Raw genomic sequence first — 15,157 nt, 5'->3', positions numbered from 1 at the left:
TGCCGAAAAAATACTGTAAAATAACGGAATATAACCATCTCATAAAAATACAGTAATTTTCCATAATTAAAATACAGTTTTTTGCCCTAACTTTATATGAGATTTTGCTCTTTTTTTTTTTTACTTTTTAATGTTTAATAAAGAATATTTTCATGTATTAAAACAATCAAATTACCTATAAATATATATATATAAATAATTTTCAATGAGACTAAGTTGTACAATCCACTGATAAAAACTCTTTTTTTTTTTTTTGGTTATTCACAGTTACAGTTCTTTCATGTTGTTTTACATTTGACATGTAAAATCACAGTCAATGTTTGTCATTTCATTGATATTTTCCTGTATCTTAAAAATACAGGAAAAATCTATAAAATAAACAGTGAAAATTCTGTTAAATTACTGATTTTTTTTTTTACAGTGCACTGACACTCCATCACATATATGTATGCTAACCTAAATAAGGAGAATATGATAAAAGGCAATTAGACATAAAGATTTAACTCACTTTATTATTTTATTTACCCATGCTATTACACACTACACCTAGTATTAGCATTAGCATTTAGTGGAGCAGTGAGCAGCCATTGAAGACACTAAGGGACCATCTGCAGATATTCATTGATACCTTGGTTAGGGGCACCAACAGTTAAAAAACCTATGTATGCCCCTTTTTTTTTAATCAGAATCAGAATCATCTTTATTTGCCAAGTACGTGAACACATACTAGGAATTCTTTGCCAGTAGATGTTTTCTAATGTTGTTGTTTAATGGGGTGGAAACCTGAAGACCTATGTGCTGTGAGACAGTAGTGCTAATCACTACAATTAACAATTAAAACTCTTTATTTGTCAGTATAGTGTACATACAGCACAGTGAAACTGAACCTCTGCACTGAAATTTAACCCATCACGCACTGGACATGCAGGAAAACATCACACATTGCAGAATGTAGGAGCAGTGGGCTGCCATGGGGGGGGGGGGGGGGGGGGGGGGGGGGGGGCGTTAAGGGCCTTGCTCAAAGGCACATCAGCCAACAGTTTTCCTGCTGGTTTTAGGAAGTGAACCAACAACCCTCTAGTCACAAGCCAGCACAGCACTTATGGTAAAGACTCTGACAATAACTGCAAACTGAAATATGGGTCACTTTGACAGATATTTTACTGTGTATGCATTTTTCTACTTCCATGAAAACATGTTCTGTAATCCAGTAATTTAATCTGGAGGTGACCATTAATTTTTGGACAGTATTTTACAGATTTAGCTGTTTTCTGATGATACTTTAGTGCATATAATGTCAGTTTGGAAAAATTCCCTCTTAACTCTTTAAAACCTGATGCGTCATCGCTGACACACCCTGTGCATATGCAGTTTGGATGGCTGTAACTTTTTCACTTTTTGTGTAATTGGAAAAATTCTAACATCTTCTAAAACCTGAGACATTGCACTTTATAGGCTTTAGTGAATTATTACAGTAATTCCACTCATGCCTGTACTAGAAGCTGGAGAAGAAGCCATTTTAGCAGTATCTTAACACGCACTAAATTGTAAATGACTAGGGGTGTGTATTGGCAAGAATCTGGTGATACGATACAAATCACAATACTAGGATCACGATACAATATATCACGATACTGTTAAAAAGGTAATTTTTTACTGGTTTTGTTTCTTTTATTTCCTGGAAGAATTGAATTACACCAGAAATTTGCACAAACACTAAACACATTTTTATTTGATCACAACAGGATCTAATGTTATATCACAACATTTTCCTCTGTTAAAACTTCAATTATATTTTACAGACATTACTGTTTAAGATTCTGCTCAAATGTTCCTATTCTGTTAGTTCATAAATTATTTTTGCACAATCCCAACAAAGGAACTACCATTATTTAAGAAAATAGTGTTAAATAATAATACAAAAATACAAACAAAGAGAAAAAAATATATCTATATTTGAATAAATACCTAAAAATATCGATACAGTACTTTTTAATATCAATACAGTATTGTGAAATGAAATATTGCGATATACTGCAGAACCGATATTTTCTTACACCCCTATAAATGACTGCTAGATTTTGAAAGTTCTCTGGAAAAATGGGCAAAAGGACTCACTCACAGCATGTGTTCTAACCTTTTTATTGTCAAAATAATAATAATTTTAAAAAAAAGTCCAGACAGACCATTTTAGGCTCAGGGTTTAAAGGGTTAACATTAACCTCTGCAGTGAAACAAATGACTGAATCTGACTGGAAACCCCTTCACAGTGACTCAAATACAGTGGAAAAGCACTTCTAGTGATATTGTTAATGAAGGTCAGCAGTGAGGATTTGTGGCGCCAAACTTTTATATACTGTTCAACGATTCAACTGAAGGCGGAAGAACGAATTCTTTACAGCGCCACTGACCTCCAGTCCTTCTGTTCCTGCTGTATGTTGTAACAGACCCCTGGAGACGCTGGTTTTGGTTTGTGGGTGGGTGGGGTGTGCTGGAGGTCACCACTAAGTATATTTTTTGTTGTGCTTTTGTAAGTGTTGGTTTGTATTAATAAAACTGGTCACAGAAAAGACCCTTGAGTGATTTCTGGTCTGCCTCCTCCTCTCTGACAGCAGTTACCAACTACTGGGAAGAACCACTGATGTCAAAATCTTTAAAAATATCTAACCCATTCTTCTCACTTACACAGTGGTATAACATGCTGCTACTAGTTCCTCATTTGAAAAGCATCACTCACACGCTATATTGAAACAGTGGCAAAAACCTGTCTTGTCTTGTTGATGACATGACACTATTCACTGTCTGGATGAAGTTCACATAGATTGCTAACAGTGTTGCCAAAAAACATAATTTCAACAACAAATTTCCTATTTTACCCTATAATGCTGAATGTACAGGGTGGGGAAGCAAAATTTACAATGAACATTTAGTTGTTTTTTCTCAGCAGGCACTACGTCAGTTGTTTTGAAACCAAACATATATTGATGTCATAATCATACCTAACACTATTATCCATACCTTTTCAGAAACTTTTGCCCATATGAGTAATAAGGAAAGCAAACGTCAAAGAGTGTGTGATTTGCTGAATGCACTCGTCACACCAAAGGAGATTTCAAAAATAGTTGGAGTGTCCATAAAGACTGTTTATAATATAAAGAAGAGAATGACTATGAGCAAAACTATTACGAGAAAGTCTGGAAGTGGAGGAAGCAACAAAAAACGTACCAAAGCTTTTATTAAAGCTCTCGAATCCAAAATCCTAAAGGATCCAACCAAATCCATGAGAAAAATGGCAATTGAACTTGAGGTAGACAACAAGACCGTTAGAAATGCAGTAAAATATGATTTGAAGTTAAAATCTTACACAAGAACGCCAAAACACTTGTTGACAACAGCAACAAATCCAACTTTAGCAATTTTTGGGAATCATGTTTATGGCCACCTTCTAGCCCAGATCTAAACCCTCTGGATTCTGCTATTTGGGGCGTTTTAGAACATGCTCCCAATAGAACATCACACAGCAATGTCGACTTTCTTAAAGATACTATTAAAGAAGAATGGGAGAAGTTGTCACCGGAATATTTGAGGAACACTTGCGCAAGTTTCAGGAAGCGTGTGAAGGCAGTTATTGAGAAAGAAGGAGGACACATAGAATAAAAACATTTTCTATTATGTCAATTTTCTTGTGGCAAATAAATTCTCATGACTTTCAATAAACTAATTGGTCATACACTGTCTTTCAATCCCTGCCTCAAAATATTGTAAATTTTGCTTCCCCACCCTGTATCATATTTGATACATGAGTTTTGAAGCCCTCTACATGATCAGTGCAATTTTTTTTTTCTTGAAAAACCTGATGTATACAATTAGATACATGCAATACACAGATAATCCACCAGGGGGGAGGAATCTGTTCACCAGAGGCCTTTCCAGTGACACTACAAGATTGTCAGGAGGCAGAACTTTGCCAATTTTGAATAGGAATTGCCAGTTTGTTAGACATGTTTGTGTTATATTATTTTTGTTTGTTCAAAAATAAGAATATTTGAGCATTGAGACCACAATGTATCAAACATGATTCAAAATTGAAAATCATTCATGGAAATTGATATTTGAGAAAAAAAAAAAAAAAGTTTTTTGGTTGTTCAGAAAGACCAATAAAGGCTCCAGTTTCAAAGAACTTGGATTTTCTGTCGATAATTTAATGGTTCAGGCTTTACAGGGTTAATCACCTGCATTGCACAGTTACAGCAAAAATAATAATAAACACATTCAATTAAATAGACATTTGGGTTGTAGGGTTATTTTAGATGAGTTCAGTGCCAAAGCCTTTCTACTGTGAGAAAACACATTTATTTTACCCAAACAGAAACACAACTACAGTATTTATCATTAATTAACAAAATAACTATATATGACCACAGCCCTTTCAGAGACAGTATACTGTAAGTTACAACAAATTAACAATTGGGAGTTATTTTGTGACAGATTACTTATTTGAATGATATTTCAAGCAAAACTGATACACAGTTGCTTCTTAAATGTGATATTTGACCAGTTTGTGGAATAATCTAAGAAGTATTGTTAAGATTTGGACCGTTGGCTGATAAAAATGCATTCCAAACATGTGGATTAGAGATTAGCTGTTGAATGATAAAAGCCTGATTTAGTCTTTAGAAATGGTTGATATAAAAGTGATGATAAAATACAATAACATTTCCAACAGCAAAAAGCAGATAACCTATTGACCGACTGGTATCAACATAGCCCTGAAAGCACTTCAGCACTGTTTGCCTTTTTTTCACGTTATTAGAAACTGGATAACTGTATCTCACATCTAAATCAATACGTAAGTGAATAACTCAGTCAATAACTGGACATCAAACTCATGAGAATTAATCAGTCAATCCGGAACTGAACTTCACACCAACTGAAAAAATCCAGGTGATTCTGGGTGATTTATTTATTTATTTATAGCTGTTTTCCTAAATGTGAGCAATGCCACTTGAGAAACTTCATCCAATAAATTGATAAAAGTATTGGAACATATTGAGTTCAGGTTTCTATTGCTAATGGAGCTGGACTACAAAACCATAATAACAAAGGTTATAATTTCACTACATATTGTGATAAACATGTTCATTTCGTCTTTAGGGCTCTTTTGCTTTGATAATATTTGATAATATCATATTTGATATTTCATTGATACAATCAGAAAATGCTTCAGATTTGGTTTGTCTATCATTGTAATTGTTTTAAATGTTCTATCTCTACATTCATGTAAAAAAAAAAAAAAAAAAAAAAATCACCTTTTAACCATAAATCATCATTTTCAAACTACTAATAACTGCCTGGTTTCTTCATATTCTCACTCATAAAAAAATAGCCTCAAACTTACTAGAAATATATAATTTTAATTGGGAGAAGAACAAACTTTATGTTTAATAATGCTATCTCAATAATAAAAATGTTATGTTGATTATATTATATATTATATTCCCTTTAGTTGGAGGAAGTTCAATTCAGAAACCACCTAAGGCGTATTTTCTTCTTTTTTATGTTAAAATGTATTTGCTCAGACAGCCTTTTCTGACAATAACTATAAAGATGAATAATCAGGAACATAGGAGGGATTAATAATTATGCAAAAAGAAATAATGATTTAACATTTACCAGGTCCTACATGGTGCAGGTGTGACGTGTCCTGATATTAGAGCCAAATTCTGCTGATGATGATAGTTTGTAAAATGTCCTGTTGATGCGGTTCATCTGTCAAACATATTAATCAGTCATAGTCAGTTGTAGTTAGCAGTAATTTGACAACAGATTCTTACAGTGATTGAGTAAATGTGCTGATTTTTTGGGGTGTTTTTGTTCAGCGCACCTTCAGGGTTTTGTTGATGGGTCTGAAGATGATTTGCTATCGTGGCCTCTGTGTGCATGTGTGTATCCGGGGATTCACCCAAAATCCGTAGAGAGCTGACTGCTGCAGTTTGGCATATCTATATATTTTTGATCAAGGAAGAGACTAGCAAAAACGGCAAGTTGATAGGGCCAATATTTTAGGAGATATTTGTAATTTTGGAATACAATAGCCTTACCATCACTTTGCTATGACCAGAACGCTTTGGCAGTGACTGCTGGACGATAACGGTGCAGCATGCACGAATACACAACAGCATAAAAACTACCACATCTAGAACCCATGGGTCAATGTACTAGTTGACCTTAACCCGGAAAGACCTAGTGTTACTTTTACGGAAGTTCCCAAATGAATTTTTCTATTTTTCTCACCATTTATTCTGACATTATGCTCTGTATTTTGCATTTTTTCAGGACATATCATGTATTTTCCTATATTTAATTCACTGATCAAGAATGTTCAATGTTCATAAAAGCTCAGACAAAAGTTGAGGGTTATATCAGAAACATAAAAAAACAATTATCATCTATATTTTCCTTTTTTCAATGATAATCAGGTATTGTCTTTTATTTAATTCAATGATTGTGCTGATGTTTATAAAAGTTAAGTGTAAATTCAAAGGTTACGATATCAGAAACAGAGAAAACTGAAGAAAAAAGTGACTTTCTCAGTGAAATCTATCATTAACTGAACATAAACCAAGTGTCTCCATCCACTGTCATTGATCCAACTCCATTGGTTTTACTGGTGAATCAATGTTGTAGAACACAGGTGTCAAACATGTGGCCCGTGGGCCAAAACCGGCCCTCCAAAGGTTCCAATCTGGCCCACGGCATGGTTTTATGAAGTGCAAAAATTACACTGAAGATACGAACAGTCAAGGGTTTTTTGAACTGGTTTTAGCCCAGTGTGATCTAAAGTAAAACAATAGTCTCATAACCCTTACAATAAAATGTGAACAACCTGAAAATGAAGTACAATTTTAACAATATTCTGTCTGTTACTAAATATTTTGTTAATTTGTAGATCAGATTTGTAAGTTGTGTTCATAAATTGACACATAATATTGTAGACATTCTTATTTTAGTTACACATTCCAAACATCAAAATTTCAACAATATTATGTTTGTGTAACATTGTGTGTAATGCACATGTACAAGTGATAAGTTGAGGCATAATATTGTTAAAATTTTGCTTATTTTTCTTAATTTTTTTTTTTTTTTCTGGTTATTCACATCTTTTTTGTGAAAAGATAGTTTGTAAATGTAAATATTTTCATAATTTAATGTTTTTTATTGCACTAAAATGAAAAGAAAAACTTTGAGTTGTCATTATTTATAGGTTTTTATGCTATAATTTTAATGGTTTGGCCTGCTTGAGATTGAATTGGGCTGAATGTGGCCCCTGAACTAAAATGAGTTTGACACCCCTGTTGTAGAAGACGACGGAGTTTCTATGTTCACTACGGAGCCTCTGAACGTACAAATGGGTCATATGTGATGACCATGAAAAGATGAATAATTGTATTTTACACCTTTTATTTACATGGATTGATAAGATTAATGAATCAACAGGTATTAAACAGTTTAGATCAGTGGATGTTTGGAATGTTTATGGGTTAAGCTATAAGAGATTACAAGAGAAAGCGTGTTTTTTTTTTTTTTTTCCAGGAGAATCATGCAAAATCCTCCTTGACTGCAGCCGTATATTGTTAAAAGCATTAATGCAGTTAATGCGGTGTCCTGGCATAAAGAGCCGTGGAGTGACAGGGACACACAGAGCTGCACCTCATTCCATTCCTGACCCCTTTGTAACGGCCACACACATCCTCACATACCAAGCGCAACCTCTCTCAACCTTTCTCTCTGTCTCCAGAAAGACCAGTGGGACCAGGACAGGTGGGTCTGTATCTGCTGGAGGCCTCGGTTTTATCTGTCACTGTTATGCAAGCTTTGTTTAACGGGGAGCATTTTAACACATTTGACAGGACAGGTCAGGACACTCAAACGCTGACCTGTGAAATCACGAGTTAATAATTTGCTGCTTCCAAAAAAAAGACAAAGAAACGGGTATGTCTATGGGTAGTTGAAAAAACTGTGCTCCTCAATCAACACATTCACATCTTCCTTAATAAAGAGGTTTTTAAAGGGTGCCAAAAATGTCCAATAAAGAAAACTGTCTTCTAATTGTGTTATTATCTTCACATCTTCCAATACACAGCTCACCATTGTTAAAACCTCTCAAACTGAAGGTCAGTGTATTCATCACTTTATGAAATAAATTATAATGTGAGGACCATTGTTCATTGTAGAAGCCGTGACATCTTCTGTTAAACCAAAACCATCTACTGATCTAAAATGTTTAACCATGAAGACCCAGCGCTACTTTGGTGACAGTTCCCAAATGATTATTTCTCTGCATTTAGCCTTTCTTTAGTGATTTATCACCATTTACTGTCATATTATCTTCTTTACTTTGCGTTTTTTTCAGTGAAAATCATGTATTTTCCTGTATTTAATGTACTGATCATGTAGATGTTCATAAAAGTTCATATTAAAGTTGAGAGTTATTATATCAGGAACAGAAAAAACTGAGGGAAAAGTGACTTTTTCAGCAAAATTATAAATAACTGAACACAAAACAAATGTGTCCATCTACTGTCATTGATCCAACTCCATGGGTTTTACTGGTGTATCAATGTTATAGAAGATGACGGTGTTTCCATGTTCACTACGGAGCCTCTGAACGTCCAAATGGGTCATATCTGATGACCATGAAAAGATGACAAACTGTATTTTACACCAATTATTTACATGTATTGATAGGATTAGTGGATCCACAGGTATTAAACAGTGCTACTTTTGTGGCAGTTCCCAAATGAATTTTTAAGTGATTTATCACCATTTATTATGATATCATCCTCTGTATTTTGCCTTTTTTCAATGAAAATCAGCTATTTTTCCATATTTCATTAACTCATCATGGAGATGTTCATAAAAGCTCAGAATAAAGTTGACTGTCATAATATCAGAAATGGAGAAAAATTAAGAAAACGTAATTTTTTCTACAAATTCTATCACTAACTGAACATAAACCCAGTGTCTCCATCCACTGTCATTTATTAAACCCCATGGGTTTTACTGGTGAATCAATGTTGTAGAAGATGACCATGTTTCCACTCACTACGGAGCCTCTGAACGTCCAAATGGGTCATATGTGATGACCATGAAAAGATGACAAACTGCATTTTACATCAATTATTTACATATATTGATAGAATTAGTGGATCCACAGGTATTAAACATTTTACATCAGTAGATTGTTTTGGACACCAGTGGATGTTTGGGTCTTTCGGAGTTAATAACTTCTGAACTGCTAATCCTATCAATGCAGTTAAATAATGCAGGTAAAATACAGTTTCTCAGGTTTTCACTGACATCCTCTGAAAAACTGATTCACCAATAAAAAACAATGCAGTTTGACAAATTACAGTGGTTGTAGGTGTGTAGATGATTGGTTTTAGGTTCATTTAATGATATATTTAGCTGGAAAAAGTTAACTTTTGCTTCAGTTTTTTCTGTTTTGGATTTGCTTTGAGTGTTTTAAGCCTCTATATCACAGGTGTCAAACATGTGGCCTGGGGGCCAAAACCGGCCTGCCAAAGGGTCCAGTCCAGCCCTTGGGATGAATTTGTGAAATGTAAAAATTACACTGAAGATATTAACAATCAATGATGTTAAAATCATTTTAGGTCAATTCAATCTAAAGTGGATCAGACCAGTAAAATACTACCAGAATAACCTATGAATAAAGAAAACCACAAATTTCTCTCTGTGTTTTAGTTTTAAAAATGTAAAATTACACAAATATTTACATTTACAGACTAACCTTTTACAAAAAAATGTGAACAACCTGAAATGTGTTAAGAGAAGTCTGTGTAATTGTACCAATATTCTGCCTCTTACTAAATGTTTTGAGTATTTGTAGATCCACTGTGATCTGCAAGCTGTGACGTCCATGTGTAAATAATAAACTACAGCGTAATACTGTTAAAATTGCACTTATTTTTCTAAACAATTTTCAGGTTGTTCATATTTGTTCGTGTTATGTTCGAGTACAGTTCGTAGATGTAAACATTTTCATTACGGAATTTGACTTTTTTCACTCAAAAATATAAGAAAAAACTTTGGAGTTGATATTATTTATCAGTTCTTTTCCTATTATTTATATTATTTTACTGGTCCGGCCCACTTTATGTCATATTAGTCTGTACGTGGCCCTTGAACTAACATGAGTTTGACACCCCTGGTTTATATGATCAGTGGGAAAAAAGACAGAAAAATAAAGGATTTTCCTGTAATAAAAACAGCAAAATACAAAAGATAATATGATAATAAAGGGTGATATATGACTAAATAGAAGTTAAAAACAGAGGATAAAATCATTTGGAAGTCAGCTCAAAAATAGTTTTAGGTCTTTAAGGGTTAAACAACAAAAACATCCTTTTAAGTGTGTTTAATTCACTTCTACCCACTTTTTGTTCCCATAATACCTGAGCAGTGCAGGAGTCATGAAAGCTGAACTACATCTACCTGCGCAACAGGTGCACTCACATCCGTGTGATTAAAAAAAAACAGCTTTCATTACTCGAACAAAGCATCGTGTTGTTTTATTCTGTGAAGGAAAAAAAAAGGAAGATGCAAAGTGCGATCCCTTACCTTGAAAAGTCCACTACAGACCAGCAGAGTCCACAGTGGGAGTGGGAAGCGCACAGACGGCTTCATGATGCGGAACGCGGTGGAATTCAACTGATTCGAGCGTCTTTTCTACCCGGTAAGAGCTCTCATGTCCGGACTTGATTCTGACGTGGAAAAGAGCGGATTCGTGTCGTTGTGTCTCGGTCCGATCGCTGTGGTGGACCCGTGTCTACATCAGCAGAATAAAGTTAGAAGTGGAAACTTTGTGCTCCTCCAGCTGGAGGAGGAGCAGCGGCAGCAGGAGGCAGGAGGCAGGAGGCAGGAGGCGACAGGCGCGTCACCACCAGGGGAAGGTTTTTTTTTTTTTTTTTTTTTTTTTTTTTTTAATTTCGAGTCCACGGCAGTGAAATTCACCACTCCTCTCCTCTCCTCTCCTCTCCTCCCCTCTACTCACCCCCCCCCCCCACACCCCACCCCTTCATTCCCCTGATCCACTATTATCACCAATGTGTCACCGTGGACCGTGAGAAGGTTTTCATGAAGTCTTGAAATGATCCAGTTTCAAGAACAGGGTTAAACTCATGTTAGTTCAGGGGCCACATTCAGCCCATATATGAGCCCAGTAAAATAATAACATAAAAACCTGAAAATAATGTCAACTCCCAACTTTACTCTGTGTTTTAGAGTGAAAAAAAAAAAAAAAAAAAAATTAACCCTTTCATGCATGAATTATGACAACGTTAATCTTTTTTTTTCTTTATTCCTCTTTAGGCATTTAAAAAACAATTAGATTATTATTTTTTTATGAAGCTGTTTTTCATGGAGTTGCGAAAATGTGCGTTTAATTTTTAAAGCAACGAAACGTGTATTTACTGATATACTGTGTGAAAACTCTAAACTAAAAGCATTAAATGCTGCTAATTTGATGTTTTCTCACATTTTAACATACACTACAAACAAAAAGTTATGGCTATTTAAAATTTTTGGGGCTGTTTTTTTCAATTGGGATTTTTGCACAATGCTTTTTTACTTTTTTTTGTGTGTGAATTGAATTGAAACACTTTTTTTTTTTTTTTAAATGAGCAGACATAGTTTTATTTACAAATGGCAAAAAAGACAAAAGAAAAAAAAAAAAAAAAAAAGAAATATCCTTAACTTTTGTTTGTAATGAACTCCAATACTAGTCACTTCATGGAGATAATATGCCAAAAAAAAAAAAAAAACTTTTGTTGTTAATTACAGTCTAATAATGATAACAAGGAATTGATTTACACTCAAACATGTTAGATTTGGTTTATCAAGAACAGCCAAGTTACAGTAATGTTATCAGTTGCAGTGTATTGTGTATTGTGTTGGCTGATATGAAACTAAAAATAACAAAATCCATGAATAAACAAGAGAACAGCTGTAGAATAACTGTCGTGACCATTGTGCATGAAAGGGTTAAAAATTATGAACATACATACATACATACATCTACACACTATCCTTTATAAAATATGAATAACATGAATAACCTTAAAATCTCTTAACGAAGTGATGTTTTGCTTTTGTTAAATAGAACAATGCATTTTAAAACATTTCCCTGTGGTCTTCATAAACTGTAAATGCTATGTTTGGGTCTGAATTCTTCATTAATTCAACTCCACAGGTCCATCTTCAACCCTATTTCTGAGTAATGACACCAGAAGGGTGGTTTTGAGCGCTGGCCCTTTAAATGTAATTGAACCACTTCATGCTCCACCCCCTCCAGGTTATTGGCTGTGCTGCTCTGTCCTGTTCAACCAACAACTGAACATTTTAGAAAATTGGCTTGAAGTTTGGACGTATTTTCAGTTTTTACTACAACCGCTGCTGCTGACAAACAATTATGACGTATTCAGAGAAATATTCATCAGAAGTCTTGACCTTATATGTGCAAATATTGTGATGTAACTAGTTATAGACATAACAAATTAAGCAGGAATTACAACAGATTGTAGAAACCCACTTGATTTTTACTCAAATGAATATAAAGGTAACTTTGCAGCAACTGAAGGGTTCAAATTCAAACTTTTGGAACTATTAGGGTCCAAATACACAAATAAATGACCCAAAGACTAAGAAAAGTGGGTTTTAGCAAAATATGACCCCTTTAAGAAAAATAAGTGCAATTTTAACGCAATATTATGCCTCAGTTTATCATTTTCACATGTGCATTACAACTTACAGATTAGAGCAGATCTAAAAAGGCAAAAAACATATATTTACAAGCTTAATATTGAAATTACATCAATTTTTCTGAAGAAATTTTATGTTGTACTTTGTTGTTCAGTTTATTCACATTTTTTGTGAAAGGATAGTTTATAAATGTAAACTTTTTTTTTTTTTTTTTTTTACATAATTTTACTTTTTTATACTAAAAGAAAGAGACAAATTTAGCGTTATCATTATTTGTAGGTTATTATAATAGTACTAGTGTGTTGACCCATGGGGAAGCACGGGTCATATTAATACCGATATCCAGGGACGGAAGAAAGTAAATGCATCGTTCCTGTTTTTAACTTCATTTCCGGTCATATGTGGTACGGCATTTCTTGTCAACCGTCATGTGCATAGCAACATAATTTTAAGGCTATTGTGTTCCAAAATTACTCACTTCTCCCAAACTATTGGTCCTATCAACTTGCAGAGATATTTAATGTGGAGATGGGACTATTCTTCAACTGTAGGTACCAAATTGGCCCATTAAAAACATCTCACTTTCTCAGAACCTTGCAGATACACACATACACAGACGCTCTGAGACCTTCCGGTATTATATATAGATTTTACTGGTCTGTCCCACTTGAGATCAAATTGGGTTGTATGTGGCCTCTGAACTGTAATGATTTTAATACCCTTGATTGTTACCTCCGCCAAGGAGGTTATGTTTTTGCCAGGGTTTGTTTGTCTTTTTGTTTGTTTGTTTGTTTGTTTGTCTGTCCGTTAGTGTGCAACATAACTCAAAAAGTTATGGACAGATTTGGATGAAATTTTCAGGGTTTGTTGGAAATGGGATAAGGAAGAAATGATTCAATTTTGGTGGTGATCGGGGGTGGGGGGGCCCACAGGAGGGGCCACTGATCAGCCTTGGCGGAGGTCTGCGCTCTCCGAGTGCTTCTAGTTCATATCTTTAATGTAATTTTTGCATAGTTCCTAGTTTTGGCCCATGGGCTAGGGTGCTGATAAGAGGTGGGTAAACCTGACAAATTCATGGGGCCCAGCATTTGTGGGGGCCCCATAGAGCAGTGGAGGGGGTCCAGTGGATACAGGTTAGAAGTTGTGAAAATTTCGTGTAAGATCCGCTGCATAAGAGAGACATAGAAGTTGAGAGTCGGACGTTGGAAGTATGTTAAGTTTCAGTTTTGTTTTCACAAAGTGACATTATGTATGGACCGCACCGCCACATACACCCCCCCCCCCCAAATTTTATGAAAGGGTCCACACCGTTAACCTTTCATGGGGCCCACAATTGATAGCGGCGCCCCATATGTTTGACACCCCCGCGCAAAAACATGGCATGTGATGTACAAAAAACAAGTCAAAGCACCTGTTTAGTTTAGTTTACTTTAGTTTACTTTGCTTATTTCATTCATAAAAAGAAAAAGAAAGATATAAGACAAAAAAATCAGCCTTTACATTTTAGCAGAATGTCTACATTATGAGTAAAAAGGAGCAGAAATAAGAACAGCATTATATTTTCTGACCCATTTCACAAAATACCTGTATGTTTACAGTGGTAATTTCAAACAGAATTGTGAAATCTCTTTGTACACTACAGTATCTGCCATCACTTACTGCTGCATTCCATCATTTATAACTAAACATCATCCAACACATCATTACATTTCAACTCCCAAAATTAATTTCCTGTGTCATAATTCCTTAGCATGTCGGATTTAATGGATTTTTCAAAGATCGTATTTGATGTGGATTATTTTGTGTCTTTGTTGAGACTTCTATAAATTGGCCTTGAACTGATATACACCATTCTATCACTTTGTTTCTGAATCCTGCGTGGGTTTGCAGGACTTGTAGCAAACCTACATCCTATAATGTATCATTTTTATTTCCTGTGCATGAAAATAAAACAAAAAGCCTGTGGGAGGAAAAGGACTTGGATGCATGAATGAATGAATGACTTGCTACTTTTTTGTGTATGTGCTTAAAACACTCCAAGGACACGTGCGAAATGGAAGCTGAGGGGAGACGCGTATAATTTCATTTTCTTTTTTACCCAACGGCTTATCAAATGCAGTCAAATACACAATGGTGCTGTTCTTCATCACTGCCTTCATGTAAAGTTTATTTTTAAAGCATTTTTTATCAGTTTTGTCACACAGTGCTGTACAGGAAACAGTAAACCCACAGCTCACACAGCTGCAGGCCTTCACTGGGTAGAGGATGAAAATGTAGTTTCAAAACAACATTAAATCTCAAAATTAACTGCTGCTTATTTTTAAAATAAAGTCAAACCAAACCAACACAGAGTAGCATTCAGTTGTTTGTAATATGT

The 15,157-nt window shown here is 34.8% G+C and overlaps 1 protein-coding gene across 8 annotated transcripts in view; it reads right to left on the bottom strand.

Annotated features, from left to right (window-relative positions):
* The window catches only part of LOC115421492 (receptor-type tyrosine-protein phosphatase beta), an 87,636-nt gene extending 76,788 nt beyond the window's left edge, over positions 1–10,848 (bottom strand). For all 8 annotated transcript variants that reach the window (XR_003935689.1, XM_030137397.1, XM_030137401.1 and 5 more), the window contains exon 1: positions 10,642–10,848. Coding sequence is in view for 7 of the 8 variants with exons in the window: in XM_030137397.1 (XP_029993257.1) it covers positions 10,642–10,707 (66 nt within the window). In the remaining variant the exon portion in view is untranslated. The remainder of the gene's footprint in view (positions 1–10,641) is intronic.
* Positions 10,849–15,157: the final 4,309 nt, after the last annotated feature.

This window comes from Sphaeramia orbicularis, chromosome 6 (assembly GCF_902148855.1).
Source record: "Sphaeramia orbicularis chromosome 6, fSphaOr1.1, whole genome shotgun sequence".
Lineage (NCBI taxonomy): Eukaryota > Metazoa > Chordata > Actinopteri > Kurtiformes > Apogonidae > Sphaeramia > Sphaeramia orbicularis.
The sequence above is the reverse complement of the archived record's forward strand: the minus strand, read 5'-3'. Positions and strand labels throughout refer to the sequence as shown.